The sequence below is a fragment of the Boleophthalmus pectinirostris genome, unplaced genomic scaffold (genome assembly GCF_026225935.1).
Source record: "Boleophthalmus pectinirostris isolate CB_2022bp ecotype Guang Dong unplaced genomic scaffold, ASM2622593v1 HiC_scaffold_19, whole genome shotgun sequence".
Classification (NCBI taxonomy): domain Eukaryota; kingdom Metazoa; phylum Chordata; class Actinopteri; order Gobiiformes; family Gobiidae; genus Boleophthalmus; species Boleophthalmus pectinirostris.
The window spans coordinates 38,761,598-38,775,623 of record NW_026571140.1 but is presented as its reverse complement, the minus strand read 5'-3'; the positions used below and the strand labels follow the sequence as shown (position 1 = coordinate 38,775,623).

At 37.9% G+C, this 14,026-nt stretch overlaps 1 protein-coding gene across 1 annotated transcript in view; it reads right to left on the bottom strand.

Moving 5' to 3' along the window:
* lrp4 (low density lipoprotein receptor-related protein 4) overlaps window positions 1-14,026 on the bottom strand; it is a 369,462-nt gene that overhangs the window by 24,097 nt on the left and 331,339 nt on the right. The window contains 5 exon segments of the mRNA XM_055154780.1: window positions 1,199-1,400; window positions 1,970-2,075; window positions 2,235-2,316; window positions 5,860-6,068; window positions 7,376-7,501. Coding sequence (XP_055010755.1) covers window positions 1,199-1,400; window positions 1,970-2,075; window positions 2,235-2,316; window positions 5,860-6,068; window positions 7,376-7,501 — 725 coding nt within the window.

The following is a 14,026-nucleotide window of genomic DNA, read 5'->3' as shown; positions in this document are numbered from 1 at the left end:
TTAATTGCTGCCTTAATTAGCATTTAACTTGAACTTAATTCGCCTGTGCTGTAAATAGTTACTCAGAATTATTTCTTCACGTTATAAAAGCTCTCAAAAAGACGTAACTAACAGATAACAGCTGCCGGAATTATCATTGCATTGCATTATTAGTAAATCAATCTCTCATGGCTTACTTAATTATTAATAAATGCTCAAATTTGTACTTAAATATAATGGTTGGTTCGAATGGTAAGTTCAAGAGTAATTAAAGATGAAATAATTATGAGTAACTATTTACAGCACAGGCAAATTAAGTGCAAGTTATGTGCTAATTAAGGTAGTAAATAAGTAATTACTAAGCGTTACTCATTATTAATTAAGTCTTTGTTCATTATTAATTAAGTCTTTGTTCATGCTTTATTAAGGCTAAATAAGGTGTAGTTATTATAAAGTGTTACCAGGAATCCTTATTCCATTTTTACCTTATTATTTTAGATTTTCATGGGTTTCAGCAGAGGTGGGGACTTGCAAGTCGTGACTTGGACTTGAATCAGATTTGAGTCACTATTTTTGAGACTTGACTTGATAAAATGGACTAAGACTTGGAACTTGACTTGGACTTGAGCTCTGTGACTTGAGAAGTCTTAGTGCTTGGACTAGTTGACAAAATAACTGTTATTAAGCACTCTTAAATCTTAACTCTTTCTGTTCTGACTGTAATAATTCGCACTCTTATCAAGACATTTAAAAAGGAAAAATTTGCATTTCTACAACTAAATACTCATGCACCGTGACTTTTTAAGTATAATTTAGTTTAAAAATCATATAAATAGCAAAAATCTAAGCTTCGGTTTGACTTTGTTTTAAAGACTTGAAATGACTTGAAGCTCAAAGCAGATGACTTGGACTTGACTTAGACTTATGGGCCAGTGACTCAAGACTTGACTTGGACTTGCCTGTATTTGACTTGTGACTTGACTCAGACTTGAGTTCAAAGCCTTGAGACTTACTAAAACAACAACTTGGTCCCACCTCAGGGTTTCAGGGTGAAAATGATCACTGTTACCATGGCAATTAACAATTCAAAACTAAATATTTTATCTTTTGAACAGTCAAAAGCACAAAAAGCAGCATGTTGAGTTTTGTTTTTTGTTTTTTTTTGTAAATTTTGCAGCCAAACATAATAATGTCCGCACTTCTCTCTGGCCTCACCCACCTGTCTGTTAGACCCATCAAAGTTCCCAAACTCGATGGTCTTCATGCCGGCGTCTGCCCAGTACAGCCTCTGCGTGCTGTAGTCTATGGCCAGTCCGTTTGGCCACGTCAGGTTTGAGGAGATGATCACCACACGGCCAGAGGAGTCCATGCCCGCTCGCTCGATCTTTGGGTTCGCGCCCCAGTCTGTCCAGTACATGAAGCTGAGGAAAGGATAAAGTTAATCATTGTAATTAGAAATGGGAGATACTGTATAGATACTACTGGATAATATTAAAATTCCTGTCCAGTCAAGTTGGACTAAACATCTAAGCTCCGCCCATAACCAGATTTCCAATAAAGCTGTTAACCTGGGCAGGACTAAATGGGAGAGTGAGGGAGAAGTACGGATCTGAAGGTATAAGGAACAACGTGATTGGTGTAACAGGTATCCACATTTTTTGCCACGTTTTTGTATCAGAAACACCCGGCTGTAATCAGGACAGTCCTGTGTGATGTCACCAACTACTTGAAATTGGCCTCTGAATTCAACTTTGTGTTAAATTTCCCAATCAAATATACTTGATAGATGGATTGGGGGAAAAAAAAAAAAATCAACATTGCCCAGTCAGAATAATCAGAAAAGTGTTACTAAACATTAAATCAACTTGTGTGTATATGTTTTTAAAATAATCTCATCTACTTTAACTTTACCCTTATCTATTTTTGCAGCTTTCTGGTCTAAAACGCCTGCTGTAAAATTCTAGCTTTATTTGTTGCAGTAAAATCTCACCCTCCGATTGGATCCACCACGATGTCTCTGGGTCGGTCCAAGTTCTCCCAGATCAGAACGGTCCTCATGCTGCCGTCCGCGTTAGACACTTCGATACGGTCTGTACCTGAAAGAAATAAACAAGAATTCACTTTTATAAACACATTTCACTTCAAACTAATCTGTATTTTCTTTGTAAGAGACATAAACTGACAAAATAAAAGTGCAAATCAGTTCTAATGTTATTGTAATATGATGTAAATTGTAAAATAACTTAAAAATTTACCAGCGTCGGTCCAGTAGAGTTTGTTGGTAACCCAGTCGATGGCCAGACCAGCAGGACTCTCCAGACTAGTGTCCACCACCACCTGAGACAAAAAGTGACATTATAAAGTTCGGGTGTAACGATATCCAAGTCTCACGATACGATATTTATTGCGATATTGTGGGAAAGCTCATGATACAGTGGGGAGGCTCATAATTAAGGATGTAACAATATCCAAATCTCTCGGTACGATATTTAAACGATATACATCTCACGGTATGATATTTAGGTAACACTTTATAATAACAACACCTTACTTAGCCTTAATAAAGCATGAACAACGACTTAATTAATAATGATTCACGCTTAGTAAATGCTTAATAAAGGATAATTCGTCTTCACTTTAGAAAAGCTCTCAAAAAGACTTAACTAACAGATAACAGCTGCCTGAATTATTATTGCATTGCATTAATAGTAAATCATTCTCTCATAGTTTACCAATGATTAATAAATGCTCAAATAGTTAGTTCATGAGTAATTAAGTATGAAATAATTATTAGTAACTATTTACAGCACAGGCAAATTAAGTGCAAGTGCTAATTAAGGTAGTAATTAAGTAGTAACTAAGCGTGAATCATTATTAATTAAGTCTTTGTTCATTATTAATTGAGCCTTTGTTCATGCTTTATTAAGGCTAAATAAGGTGTAGTTATTATAAAATGTTACCGATATTTATTGCGATATTTTTTGGAGGCTAATATGCTACTTTTTAGATAGATAGATTTTATTTGCACATATATTAAAACAATATTTTGAACAGATAAAAACTGAAATGAGGAGAGAATGAGAAGACCTTATTGGATCACCTCCAATATAAACATGATTTTAGCACAACAGTCATGAACAGGCAAGTTGACTTTCAGTAGTCCAAATATTAAACAGCATTATAAATCAATGTTTGTCTTAATTGTCTTTTAAAATAGTCCAGTGAGGAAACTGATTTGAGAGTATTTGCTAAATTATTCCAGAGGGTCGGTCCTGTGAACTTGAGTGTTTTTTGATTTATAGAAGTTCTGCACAAGGGATGATAAAAGTCTCTGCAGTGTCTCGTAGTTTAGGTGTGAACATCTGAAGAGTACATGAAAAAGTTGTCAAAAGATCTGGGTAAAATGTCATGAACAGACAAATACAATATATGTTTACATTAAATATTGTCAGAATCGTGTATTTTCTGAACAGAGGAGCAGATGAGGAAATCTGTTCTTAAAAATGTCTTTTGTATTAATAAAGTCTTGTTGAGACATGTCTTTCATGTTTTCCTCTTAAAATGCGCTAACAAGACTTAATCCAAAGATCTAAGACTTAAAAAGTGCTTAGAACTGTTATTTCTTCTTGTAGTCTGCACTGAAATGGAGCAAAGGATCATGGTCTATGTAGTTCCCTCTGTCTTTTTTTTTTTTTAGCTCTTGCTGCACCATAACTCTTAATTTAAGCAACGAGCCTTGTGATTCGATATATTGTGGTGGTCCGCAATATTTATTTTATTCATTAAATTAATTAATTAATTTTGACCATACGATATCACAATATTTTGGTTATTGTTACATGATTAATGTTACTGTCAAATGATAAAATTCTTATCAGGGGTGTCAAACTCATTTTGGTCCTGGGGCCGTATCCAACCTACTTTAATCTCAAAGGGGCCGGATCAGAAAACTCATGGCATATAAACCCCAAAAATAGTTCAAGTTCAAATATTTGTGCAGAGAAACACAAATCTATTACAGAAAACTTTTTTAATTGATGAACTCTTTCTTTTACAAAATATTATAATATTATGAACAACCTGAAACTCAACACAATGTTTTAACATTAACTTGTATGCAAATAAGAATAAGTCAATTTTTCTTGGAAAATCCTGCACTCGGCTCCACTTTTTTCATTTTGGACATTTTTCTGATGAGGGTGTCACGGTCAACAGTCAAAATGATCGTCCTTTAAGAGCGTTTGGAAAGAGACAAGTCTTCATTTGTGCTGCTCTGGTGGGAGGAGCCACGTACAGAGACACTAGAGTTGCTGCTATGCTGAGCACCACAGAAAATTACCAATATTTTAATAGAAAATATAATTGAAATATTTTAGTAGAAAATTGGCTGAGGGCCAGATTAAAGGTCTTGGAGGGCCGGATCCAGCCCCCGGGCCTTATGTTTGACACCCCTGTCTTAGATATTTACTCAATCTTGGTCCCAGTTTTTATAAAATCTATGTATAATAAATAACTAACCAAACCCTTCAACATTTAAGACTTAATTCTGCTAAACTCTAATCACACTTCACTAAACGTCCAGCAGATGGCACTACAGCCCACACAATCCGCCTTTCTCCCCACAGCTGCACCAATATCTGTCCGTGTCTGTTTGACAGAGTAAAAGAGCTTTGAACTGGGACAAAAACACAACATAAACAGATCAAAATTGAATCAAATCTTACTCAAATGTTAAAAGTGAAGCCGCAGATTTGTTAAACAATACAATAAAGGTAATTGGAGCGCGCGGTCGCAAAGTTTGTATCATTTCCTGTTTTGCTGTTTTGATGTGGATAGGTCCCTGATGTGGGCCTATGCACATCAAATAAAACTACTTCCCCGTCATAAATAAACAAAACTGAATTATTGTTTTTCATAACAGCTTCAGAAAAATGGCGCCATTATTCAACCCCAAGACGTGTTTGTTGTGAGTTAGAGGTATGGTATGTTTCATTTTAATCCGCATGATTGCTTGGAAATGAAAAGTTAAAACCACACTTTGGAAAATTACCATGGAGACAGGTACATTTTATGCCATACTCTGGAATATTAAAGCCACATGGAGAAGCAGGTGGCGTCCGATCAGTCCACACAAAGTAAGGGCGCGTGTTTTTATAAATGGTTTTCGTGCAATAAACACAAACAAAATGAAAAAATAAATAAATAAAAAACACAGTGGCTGAAACAAGCAGAAAAGTTACATGGTGAAATGGATGAATACTGCAGTAAATCAGGTCTAAACTTGGACTATATCAGAGCTTGTGCCAAACCAGGTCCAAACCAGGTCCAAAAAGGTCTAGACCAGGTCCAAACCAGGTCCAAACCCAGTATAAACCAGGACTAAATCAAACATTGCAATAAACCAGGTCTAAAGCAGGTCTAAAGCAGGTCTAAAGCAGGTCTAACCAAGGACTAAATCAAACCTTCTACTAAACCAGGTCTAAACCATTTCTAAACCTGGTCTAAACTCAGTCTAAACAGGAGCTAAGCCTGGTCTAAGCCTGGTCTAAACAGGGTCTAAATCTGGTCTAAACAGGGTCTAATCCCAGTCTAAACCAGGTCTAAACCAGTTCTAAACCCTGCCAAAACAGGACTAAATCAAACCTTTCACTAAACCAGTTCTAAACCATTTCTAAACCTGGTCTAAACCCGGTCTAAACAGGGGCTAAGCCTGGTCTAAACCTGGTCTAAACCCAGTCTAAACAGGGTCTAACCCCGGTCTAAACAGGGTCTAAGTCCAGTTTAAATAGGGTCTAACCCCAGTCTAAAAAGGGTCTAACCCCGGTCTAAACCAGGTCTAAACCAGGTCTAAACCAGGTCTAAACCCAGTCTAAGTCCTACCTCCTGCTTGGATCCGTCCCACATAGCTCTGTTGATAGAGTCAGTGGTAACGTCGGTCCAGTAAATGAACCCCTCTTTATCGTTCCAGTCCAGAGCGACGGCGTTGCGGACATCGGCGAGGGGGATGACGTCGTCGGACATGTCCTCCGTGTCGAAGCTGACGCGCCGGATGTCCGTCCTTCGGGCAAAAAGCAGGAACTGGTCAAGACCTGATTAAGGACCAAATGTCTTCTGTCAGTCTCCTGGGGTTAAACAGGAAGGCAACAAAAACAACGACAACAACAAACAACAACAACAACAAACAACAAACAACAACAACAACAACAACATGCACATATACAGACAATGTACTACTACTACTATAATTATTAATACTACTGCCACTACTGCTACTACTGCTACTACTACTGCTACTACTACTATAATTACTAATACTACTGCTACTACTACTGCTACTACTACTACTGCTGCTACTACTACTATAATTACTAATACTACTGCTACTACTACTGCTACTACTACTACTACTACTGCTACTACTACTGCTACTACTACTACTGCTGCTGCTGCTACTACTGCTACTACTACTACTGCTGCTGCTGCTACTACTGCTACTCCTACTACTACTACTACTACTACTGCTGCTACTACTACCACTACTACTGCTGCTACTGCTACTACTACTACTACTGCTACTACTACTACTACTACTGCTGCTACTACTACCACTACCACTACTACTACAACTAGTACTACAATTACTGCTACTACTACTACTACTATTACTAATACTACTGCTACTGCTACTGCTAGTACAACTACTACAACTACTACTACTACTGCTGCCGCTACTACTATTACTAGTACTGCTGTTACTACTATTGCTTTTACTGCTACTACTACAGGTACTACTGCTGCTACGACTACTGCTACTACTACTACTGCTACTACTACAATTACAAGTACTGCTAATAATAAAATGCAGCCTGCTAAATAAAGTCTATTCTCTGTGCAATCATTTGTATAGGCCGATGACATTTAATTAAACACATTTAATCATTAAAATGTTTACTATTAGTACAACTACAACTGCAAACAAATTTAAAGAATTAAGAATTAAAAACCTGATTGCACCGTTGAGTCCAAATAATTATTACAAATAAAAATCTATAGAAAATATTCCCTCGTGTACTGGTGTAATTCTTGAAGATTTGCAATAACTGTTCCCTTAATTAACCTTACAAATTAAATTACAAGGGTTGCTGTTAAGTTCATTATATGTTAATTAAATATATGATTATAGTACAATTTACGACTCTCTGCTCATTTAAGACACGCAACCTTTACTGCTCTACTGCCACTTTAGATTGACCCAATAATTTTCTTCCGTAATCAATGTTTGAATCAATATTTTTTCTCAGTCTTCTACCCGGTAACGTCAATACTCCCTATGACAGTAATCGATCTGCTCTTGTCTCCGTTATGTTGTGTGTTTGTGTGTTTGAGCGGGACTCACTGTTGGCGCAGTTGTAGTGGTCGATCTTCTTAAAGCCGGTGGGGCAGGCGCAGGTGTAGCTCTTGTTACTGGGGAGACACAGGTGACTACAGCCGCCATTATTACTCCCACAGCGATTCCTGCCTCCTGCACCAGACGGAAAAAAACAAAAACAATAGATCAGTTTTATACAGTGCTTTACAATACTTTAAAGCAGTGTTTCCCAAACTTTTTTTTCTGGGGATCCATATTTAAAAAAATCACAAACCTTCACAACCCAAGTCAATAAATATTATTCATAAATCAAAAATAACGGTACTACTATTGCTGCTGCTGCTACTACTACTTTTACTACTATTATATTACTGCTACTACAACTGCTGCTGCTACTATTACTACTATTACTACTACTACTATTACTACTACTATTACTACTACTATTACTACTACTATTACTACTAATATTACTACTACTACTACTACTATTACTACTAATATTATACTACTATACTACTATACTTACTATACTATTACTACTACTATTACTACTATTACTACTACTATTACTACTACTATTACTACTAATATTACTACTACTATTACTACTAATATTACTATTAATATTACTACTACTACTCCGGCAAAAGACGAAAAAACAAACAAAAACAAAGAACAATAGATGATTTTATACACTGCTTTACAATACTTTAAAGCAGAAAACCCAAACTTTTTTTTCTAGGGACCTATATTTTAAAAGTCACAAACATTCGCCACCCATGTCAATAAACATTATTCGTAAATCAAAAATAAAGGTACTACTACTACTGCTACTGCTATTATAGTACTGCAACTACAACCGCTGCTGCTACTATTACTACTACTATTACTACTACTACTCCTGCACAAGACGAAAAAACAAAAACAAAAAACAACAGATCAGTTTAATACAGTGCTTTATAATTCTTTAAAACAGAAAACCCAAACGTTTTTTTCTGGGGACTCATACTTTAAAAGTCTCAAACCTTCACAATCCAAGTCAATAAACATTATTCGTAAATCAAAAACAAAGGTACTACTACTGCTGCTGCTACTACTACTTCTACTGCTATTATATTACTGCTACTACACCCGCTGCTGCTACTATGACTACTACTATTACTACTACTACTATTACTACTACTATTACTACTACTACTACTCCGGCACAAGACGAAAAAACAAACAAAAACAAAAAACAATAGATCAGTTTTATACACTGCTTTACAATACTTTAAAGTAGCGTTTCCCAAACTTTTTTTCTGGGGAACCATATTTTAAAAGTCACAAACCTTCGCGACCCAAGTCAATAAACATTATTCATAAATAAAAAATAACGGTACTACTACTGCTGCTGCTGCTAATACTTCTACTACTATTATATTACTGCTACTACAACCAAAATAAATCACAAAATAAAGGTGGATTTGACCATTATTGAACATAAATGAGGATATTTTATTGTTGACTGAGTGTTCGTGTCTCTCTGAACAATTAGTATTACAGTACTCAAGTTTTAAACAAGCTAGGGATGTCAAGATCACATTTTTTTGCCCCTGAGTCCGAGTCCGAGTCCTTAGAATCAGATTGTATTGATTTCAATGTGTAGTATTTGGGCTGAACTTAGTGTGAAAAATGAAATGTCCAAAACTTAAATTTTGTTAACTTTCCAAACCATGAATCATCACTGCTGAAAATCTTTACTTTTACCACAGTAAATTTAATGAACTGGACAAAACAGGAACCAGACCAGAATCAGATCAGACCTGAGACTAGAATCTGCCCAATCTACAGTTTGTATATTTGATATTATATGGAAGCCTATGCATTATATTTTAAACATTTAGGCTCGTCTATGATCCATCCAAATAATACAAAATATTACCAAATAAAAACGAGATGACAGAAGCCCCACAGCCTCTCCCCCCCGGCCGCCGCCACATATCCACAAACTCACAGCACGGCGTGCGCAGCAACATCGCTCCCGCTGCTCAACTGACACTTCATGCCCCTGGTCGGACCCTCACCGCCAAAAGCGCCAACTCCACTGTGCAACATGCAAACAAACAGCGCCACGCGACGACGCCATCGGCACGGCCCAAAAGTCCCAGCGTGAATCCACCTCTAGTACAGCAGGCGTTGGGACATACAGTCACGCGAACTGGACGTCCCTGAGCAAATCCTGCTCCTCAGAAAAACTGTTAGGTGCTGTGTGTCCTGTGTGCTGTGTGTTATATACGTATATTATTTATCCGATACCTGATCGACACATAACGCCCGAGTCTGGACCGAGTCTGTACCGAGTCCGCAGTCACGTGATCGGATCGGGACAACTCTAATTGAAGCAGCAATAAAACGATCCATAAGTCGCCTATTTGGACATTAAGGCTACGCTGATATGATGACGGTCTGAACAGAAGCTGCAAAAGTGGCGTCGCATCTTTGTTTTTTTATTTCGCGTTTAGACGAGTGTTTTCAGGAGGAAATCTGCGTGCATACGGTGACGCAAAAGTGTGTGGAATTCGATTGGGTATGCACGCCAGGTATGTATGTGACGTAAACGTGTATGCGACGTGAGCAGATCTGACCAGAGTTTTGTGTCTTGGGCAGTGTAGACGGAAACGCTACGGCGGAGTGTATTCAACTTTTCCAATCTGGAGAGTGGTTTCAGATTTTTGCGTTTTTAAGCCCCAAAAACGCCATCGCCGTCTAAACGAAAGGCACTTCTGATAAAATATTTTGTTGTTTTTATCCACAACTGTTTTCGTGTAAATAGGCCCTGAATGTTGTCCAATTCTTTTTTTTTTTCACCAGCAATAGTGGAACAAAATAGTCAATAAAATTATTACAAAAAGATTAGAAATTATACAAAACATGTCTTAAACATTTCAACATTTCTAGTGAGATAGGTGGGCCTGTCTGTGTTTTTGTAGCGTGTTCCAGTCCGGGTGCAGGAGGAGAGCGCAGCAGCACAGATCAGGCGAAGCATTCAGTCTGTTTCTGTGCTTTGTTTTCATTTTTGTGAGCACAGAAAATCCCAGTTCACACAAATATGTAGCAGTGAAAGATATAAGCAAAGAAACACTGACCCTACTGAGGACAGGATATTCTGACCAAAAGCTGATCCAGAATGACAATAAGGTCACAGATCCACTGAATCACTCGCTCTCTCATGAGTCAGAACTGTTTAGTCGTCCGTCACTATAAAGCAGTTCACCTTTCGCGGCCTCGCTTTTTTGCTGATTTCTTTTAGTACAATTTTACATGTTTTTTTTGCTTTTTTTTACAGTGTATGAAAGCGCATTGTGGTCCTCCCCCTACGTTCTGATTGGCTAAGGAACTGTAGACCGTTGTCAATCCATCTCCTCTGTGCCATGTCTCCTGTCCAGTACAGAATGTGTTCAGCTTGACAAATTTACATATATTGGCCACCAAATACCCGGGTATTTTATGTTTGTTATGAAATTACTGGTGCTTTCTTCTTCTTGACGATCAACTGAAAATAATTTTTGAAATGTGCTGTGTAATCTAAGGGATTATGTATTGTTGACTATACTCCAATTTATACAGAACAGTGCTATTTATCTGTTGTGTTATGAATGGTATCTTGTCAATATACTTGGATTCAACATGCAAATATTTTGGGAGATTTTGTTTGTGTTTTAATCACGTGTCTTGGGTCGCAACCCCTATAAATGGTCACACCTGCTGCTTACTCAATCAGCCCTGATGAAGACTAAGTAGTCGAAACGCGTTGGCGTGACTATTAATAAATTCACCGCAAATCAGAGTGCCTCTGCCATCCTTTTTTCTGCTTTACCAGAATCTAAGCCCTCCGGTCTGATGAGCACCTGCATGCGTAAGTTTTTTGATCCAGCGTAGCGCTCCAATTTTGTTATTTTAAAATTTACATAAATGTTCGATCTCTAGCAGTGTGAGTCTGAAGTGCTTTATGTTTGCAAGTTTTCTCCCCGACAAAACCCACAATGTCAATGAAACGTTCTGCACCGACAAAGGCTCCTGCGCTCGCACCCAAAAGGCAGAGGAAGATGCAAACCATCACACAAAAAGTTGGACTTCTGGACACGCTGAAGGAAGGTAGAAGTTGCACGGTTGTAGGCGCCATTACGGAATAAATTAATCTTTGGTTTCTAACATAAAGAAGGAGGAAAATAACAAAAGGACGACAGCAGCAATAAGTTTTAAGAAGGATGCAAAAAGGGTTATAACTTTCTTGTCTGAGAAAAGTGTATAAAGTGTCTGGTGAGGGGTTTTACAGCCTTAAAACATAATAAAGTTGACTACTTCGTGGATTTTGCCTATTGTGGGTTATTTTCAGAACGTAACCCCCATGATAAACGAGGGACCACTGTACGGCAGACCTACATGCAGAGGGTCACGACACTTGTGTGACCCAGCAGAGCTCTACGATCTGCTGTGCAACATCTGCTGGAGGTCCCCCGGTCCCGGTGCAAACAGTGGGGTGATCGTTCTTTTGCGGTGGCCGGTCTAAAGCTCTGGAACTCTTTGCCCATTGAGTTACGGTCCATCCCTGACCTGCCTTTGTTCAAAACCAAACTTAAAACCTACTTATTTAGAATGGCTTTTAACACTTTCACCAGTGATACTTTCTTTATTTTAATGGTGTAATGTGCTTTATTGACCTATTTGTATGATGTTTATTGCTTTTTATCTTGTTTTAATGTTTTCTGGTTCTTTGGTCGGCTTTTTAACAAAATTTGATTGTTTGATTGATTGACAAAGTCTTTGAGAAACAATGGCTTAAAGGTCCCATATTACACTATTTTCTGATCTGTGTTATAATGTTGTTTCCTCACCAAAAATATACCTGGAGTTGTGTTTTGTTTCATTCACACACGTTTAACACACAAACCCTGCGTATTTAGACTGCGTTTTTCTCTGTTCCACCTTGTGCTGTCATGTGGAAATACAGGAAGAGCTCCGCTGTGTTTTTAAACTCCACACACCTTCACTAGAATCATTTTCAGTCATGGAGTTGCCAATCTCTACTGAACAAAAGGGTGAAATGTTGCTGTTTACTTGAAAACTACCGCTTCATGACATCACAAGGTGGAACAGAGCATTTTGAGCATCTTTTTTTTTTTCCATAATCAATGTCTAAATCAATATTTTTTCTCAATCTTTGGGGTAACATCAAATCAATACTTCCTATGACAGTAATTGATCTATTTACTCCGATTTCTCTAATGTTACGACAGAATCAGAATCCGTTCAGAGCATCAAGTCTAGTCTTTAATATCGAAATACAGTTTGACATTTTAGTATCGTGACAACTACTGTTTGAGTAAGAATGGCTTGTATTGTTGAGCCTGTGGCGAGGCTGAGAGCGTTTGTGTTAGCAGCATGTAAAAACACTCAGGGCTGTTGTGGTTGAGCTCGGTCCAAGACAAAGTTTAGTTTTTCACGCTGCAGTGAAAGTGAAACAAACTATGGACCGGCCACAGAAAGTCCTACAGAGCGGGTCAATAAGGACCAGGGAACGATGTCAAAAATACCTAACGTGTGGAGCAGGGGATGGATTTTAAAGCATGTGTTGTCACGATACGGAAATTTTAAACGCAATTTTGATTCTAAGGAGTAAACTTGATACTTAATACAGATTCTGAAACCGCAATGATAATACAAGACACTCTTTTTTAGACAATAGAATGTGATTTTCTACATTAAATCATAGTACTTTCTTTTATATTCCCATGTGGTCTTATATCTGTGTCTCAGTGGTCCAGGTTGGTTACATTAAGGTCCATGGGCGTATACTAGTCTATGTGCTCTTATACTTGTTCTGACACAGCTCAAGATCATTCTAAAAGGAAAGATTCATTTCTGTCCTATGAATGAAACTCAATAGCTACTCAAATGACTGTCTGTTTTTTTTTTTTTTTTGTTAAAACATAATCTATATGCATGGTTAAACCAAACTTATCTTTAGAAATATTTGTTATTTCATACATTCTTTTTCTAACCCAATGTACCCAGTTTTTGCCTCAGTACAGATGTATTGTATAAGCAGCTCTTGAGGTCAAATAAGTCTGCTGTGTGCTGTCTGCATCTGATCAGAACAGGAGTCCCCAACTCCAGGGGAGGGACCGGTACCAGGCCGTGGGTCATTTGGCACTGGGGGGAGAAAGAGCGAACCCCCCCCCCGTACGTGTGGAGCCTCTAAACCAGAACCAGAACTAAACCAGATCTAAAACTAGGACTAAACCAAGTCTAAACCAGGTCTAAATCAGGTCAAAATCTGGTCAAAATCAGGTCTAAACAAGGTCTCAACCAGGTGTCAACCAGGTCTAAAACAACTAAACCAGGTCTAAAACCAGGTCTAAACCAGGTCTAAAACCAGGTCTAAAAAAGGTCTAAATCAGGTCTAAACAGGTCTAAACCAGGTCTAAACCAGGACTAAACCAAGTATAAACCAGGTCTAAATCAGGTCTAAACCAGGTCTAAATCAGGTCTAAACCAGGTCTAAAACCAGGACTAAACCAAGTATAAACCAGGTCTAAATCAGGTCTAAACCAGGTCTAACCCAGGTCTAAACCATGTCTAAACAGGTCTCAACCAGGTCTCAACCAGGTCTAAATCAGATCTCAACCAAGT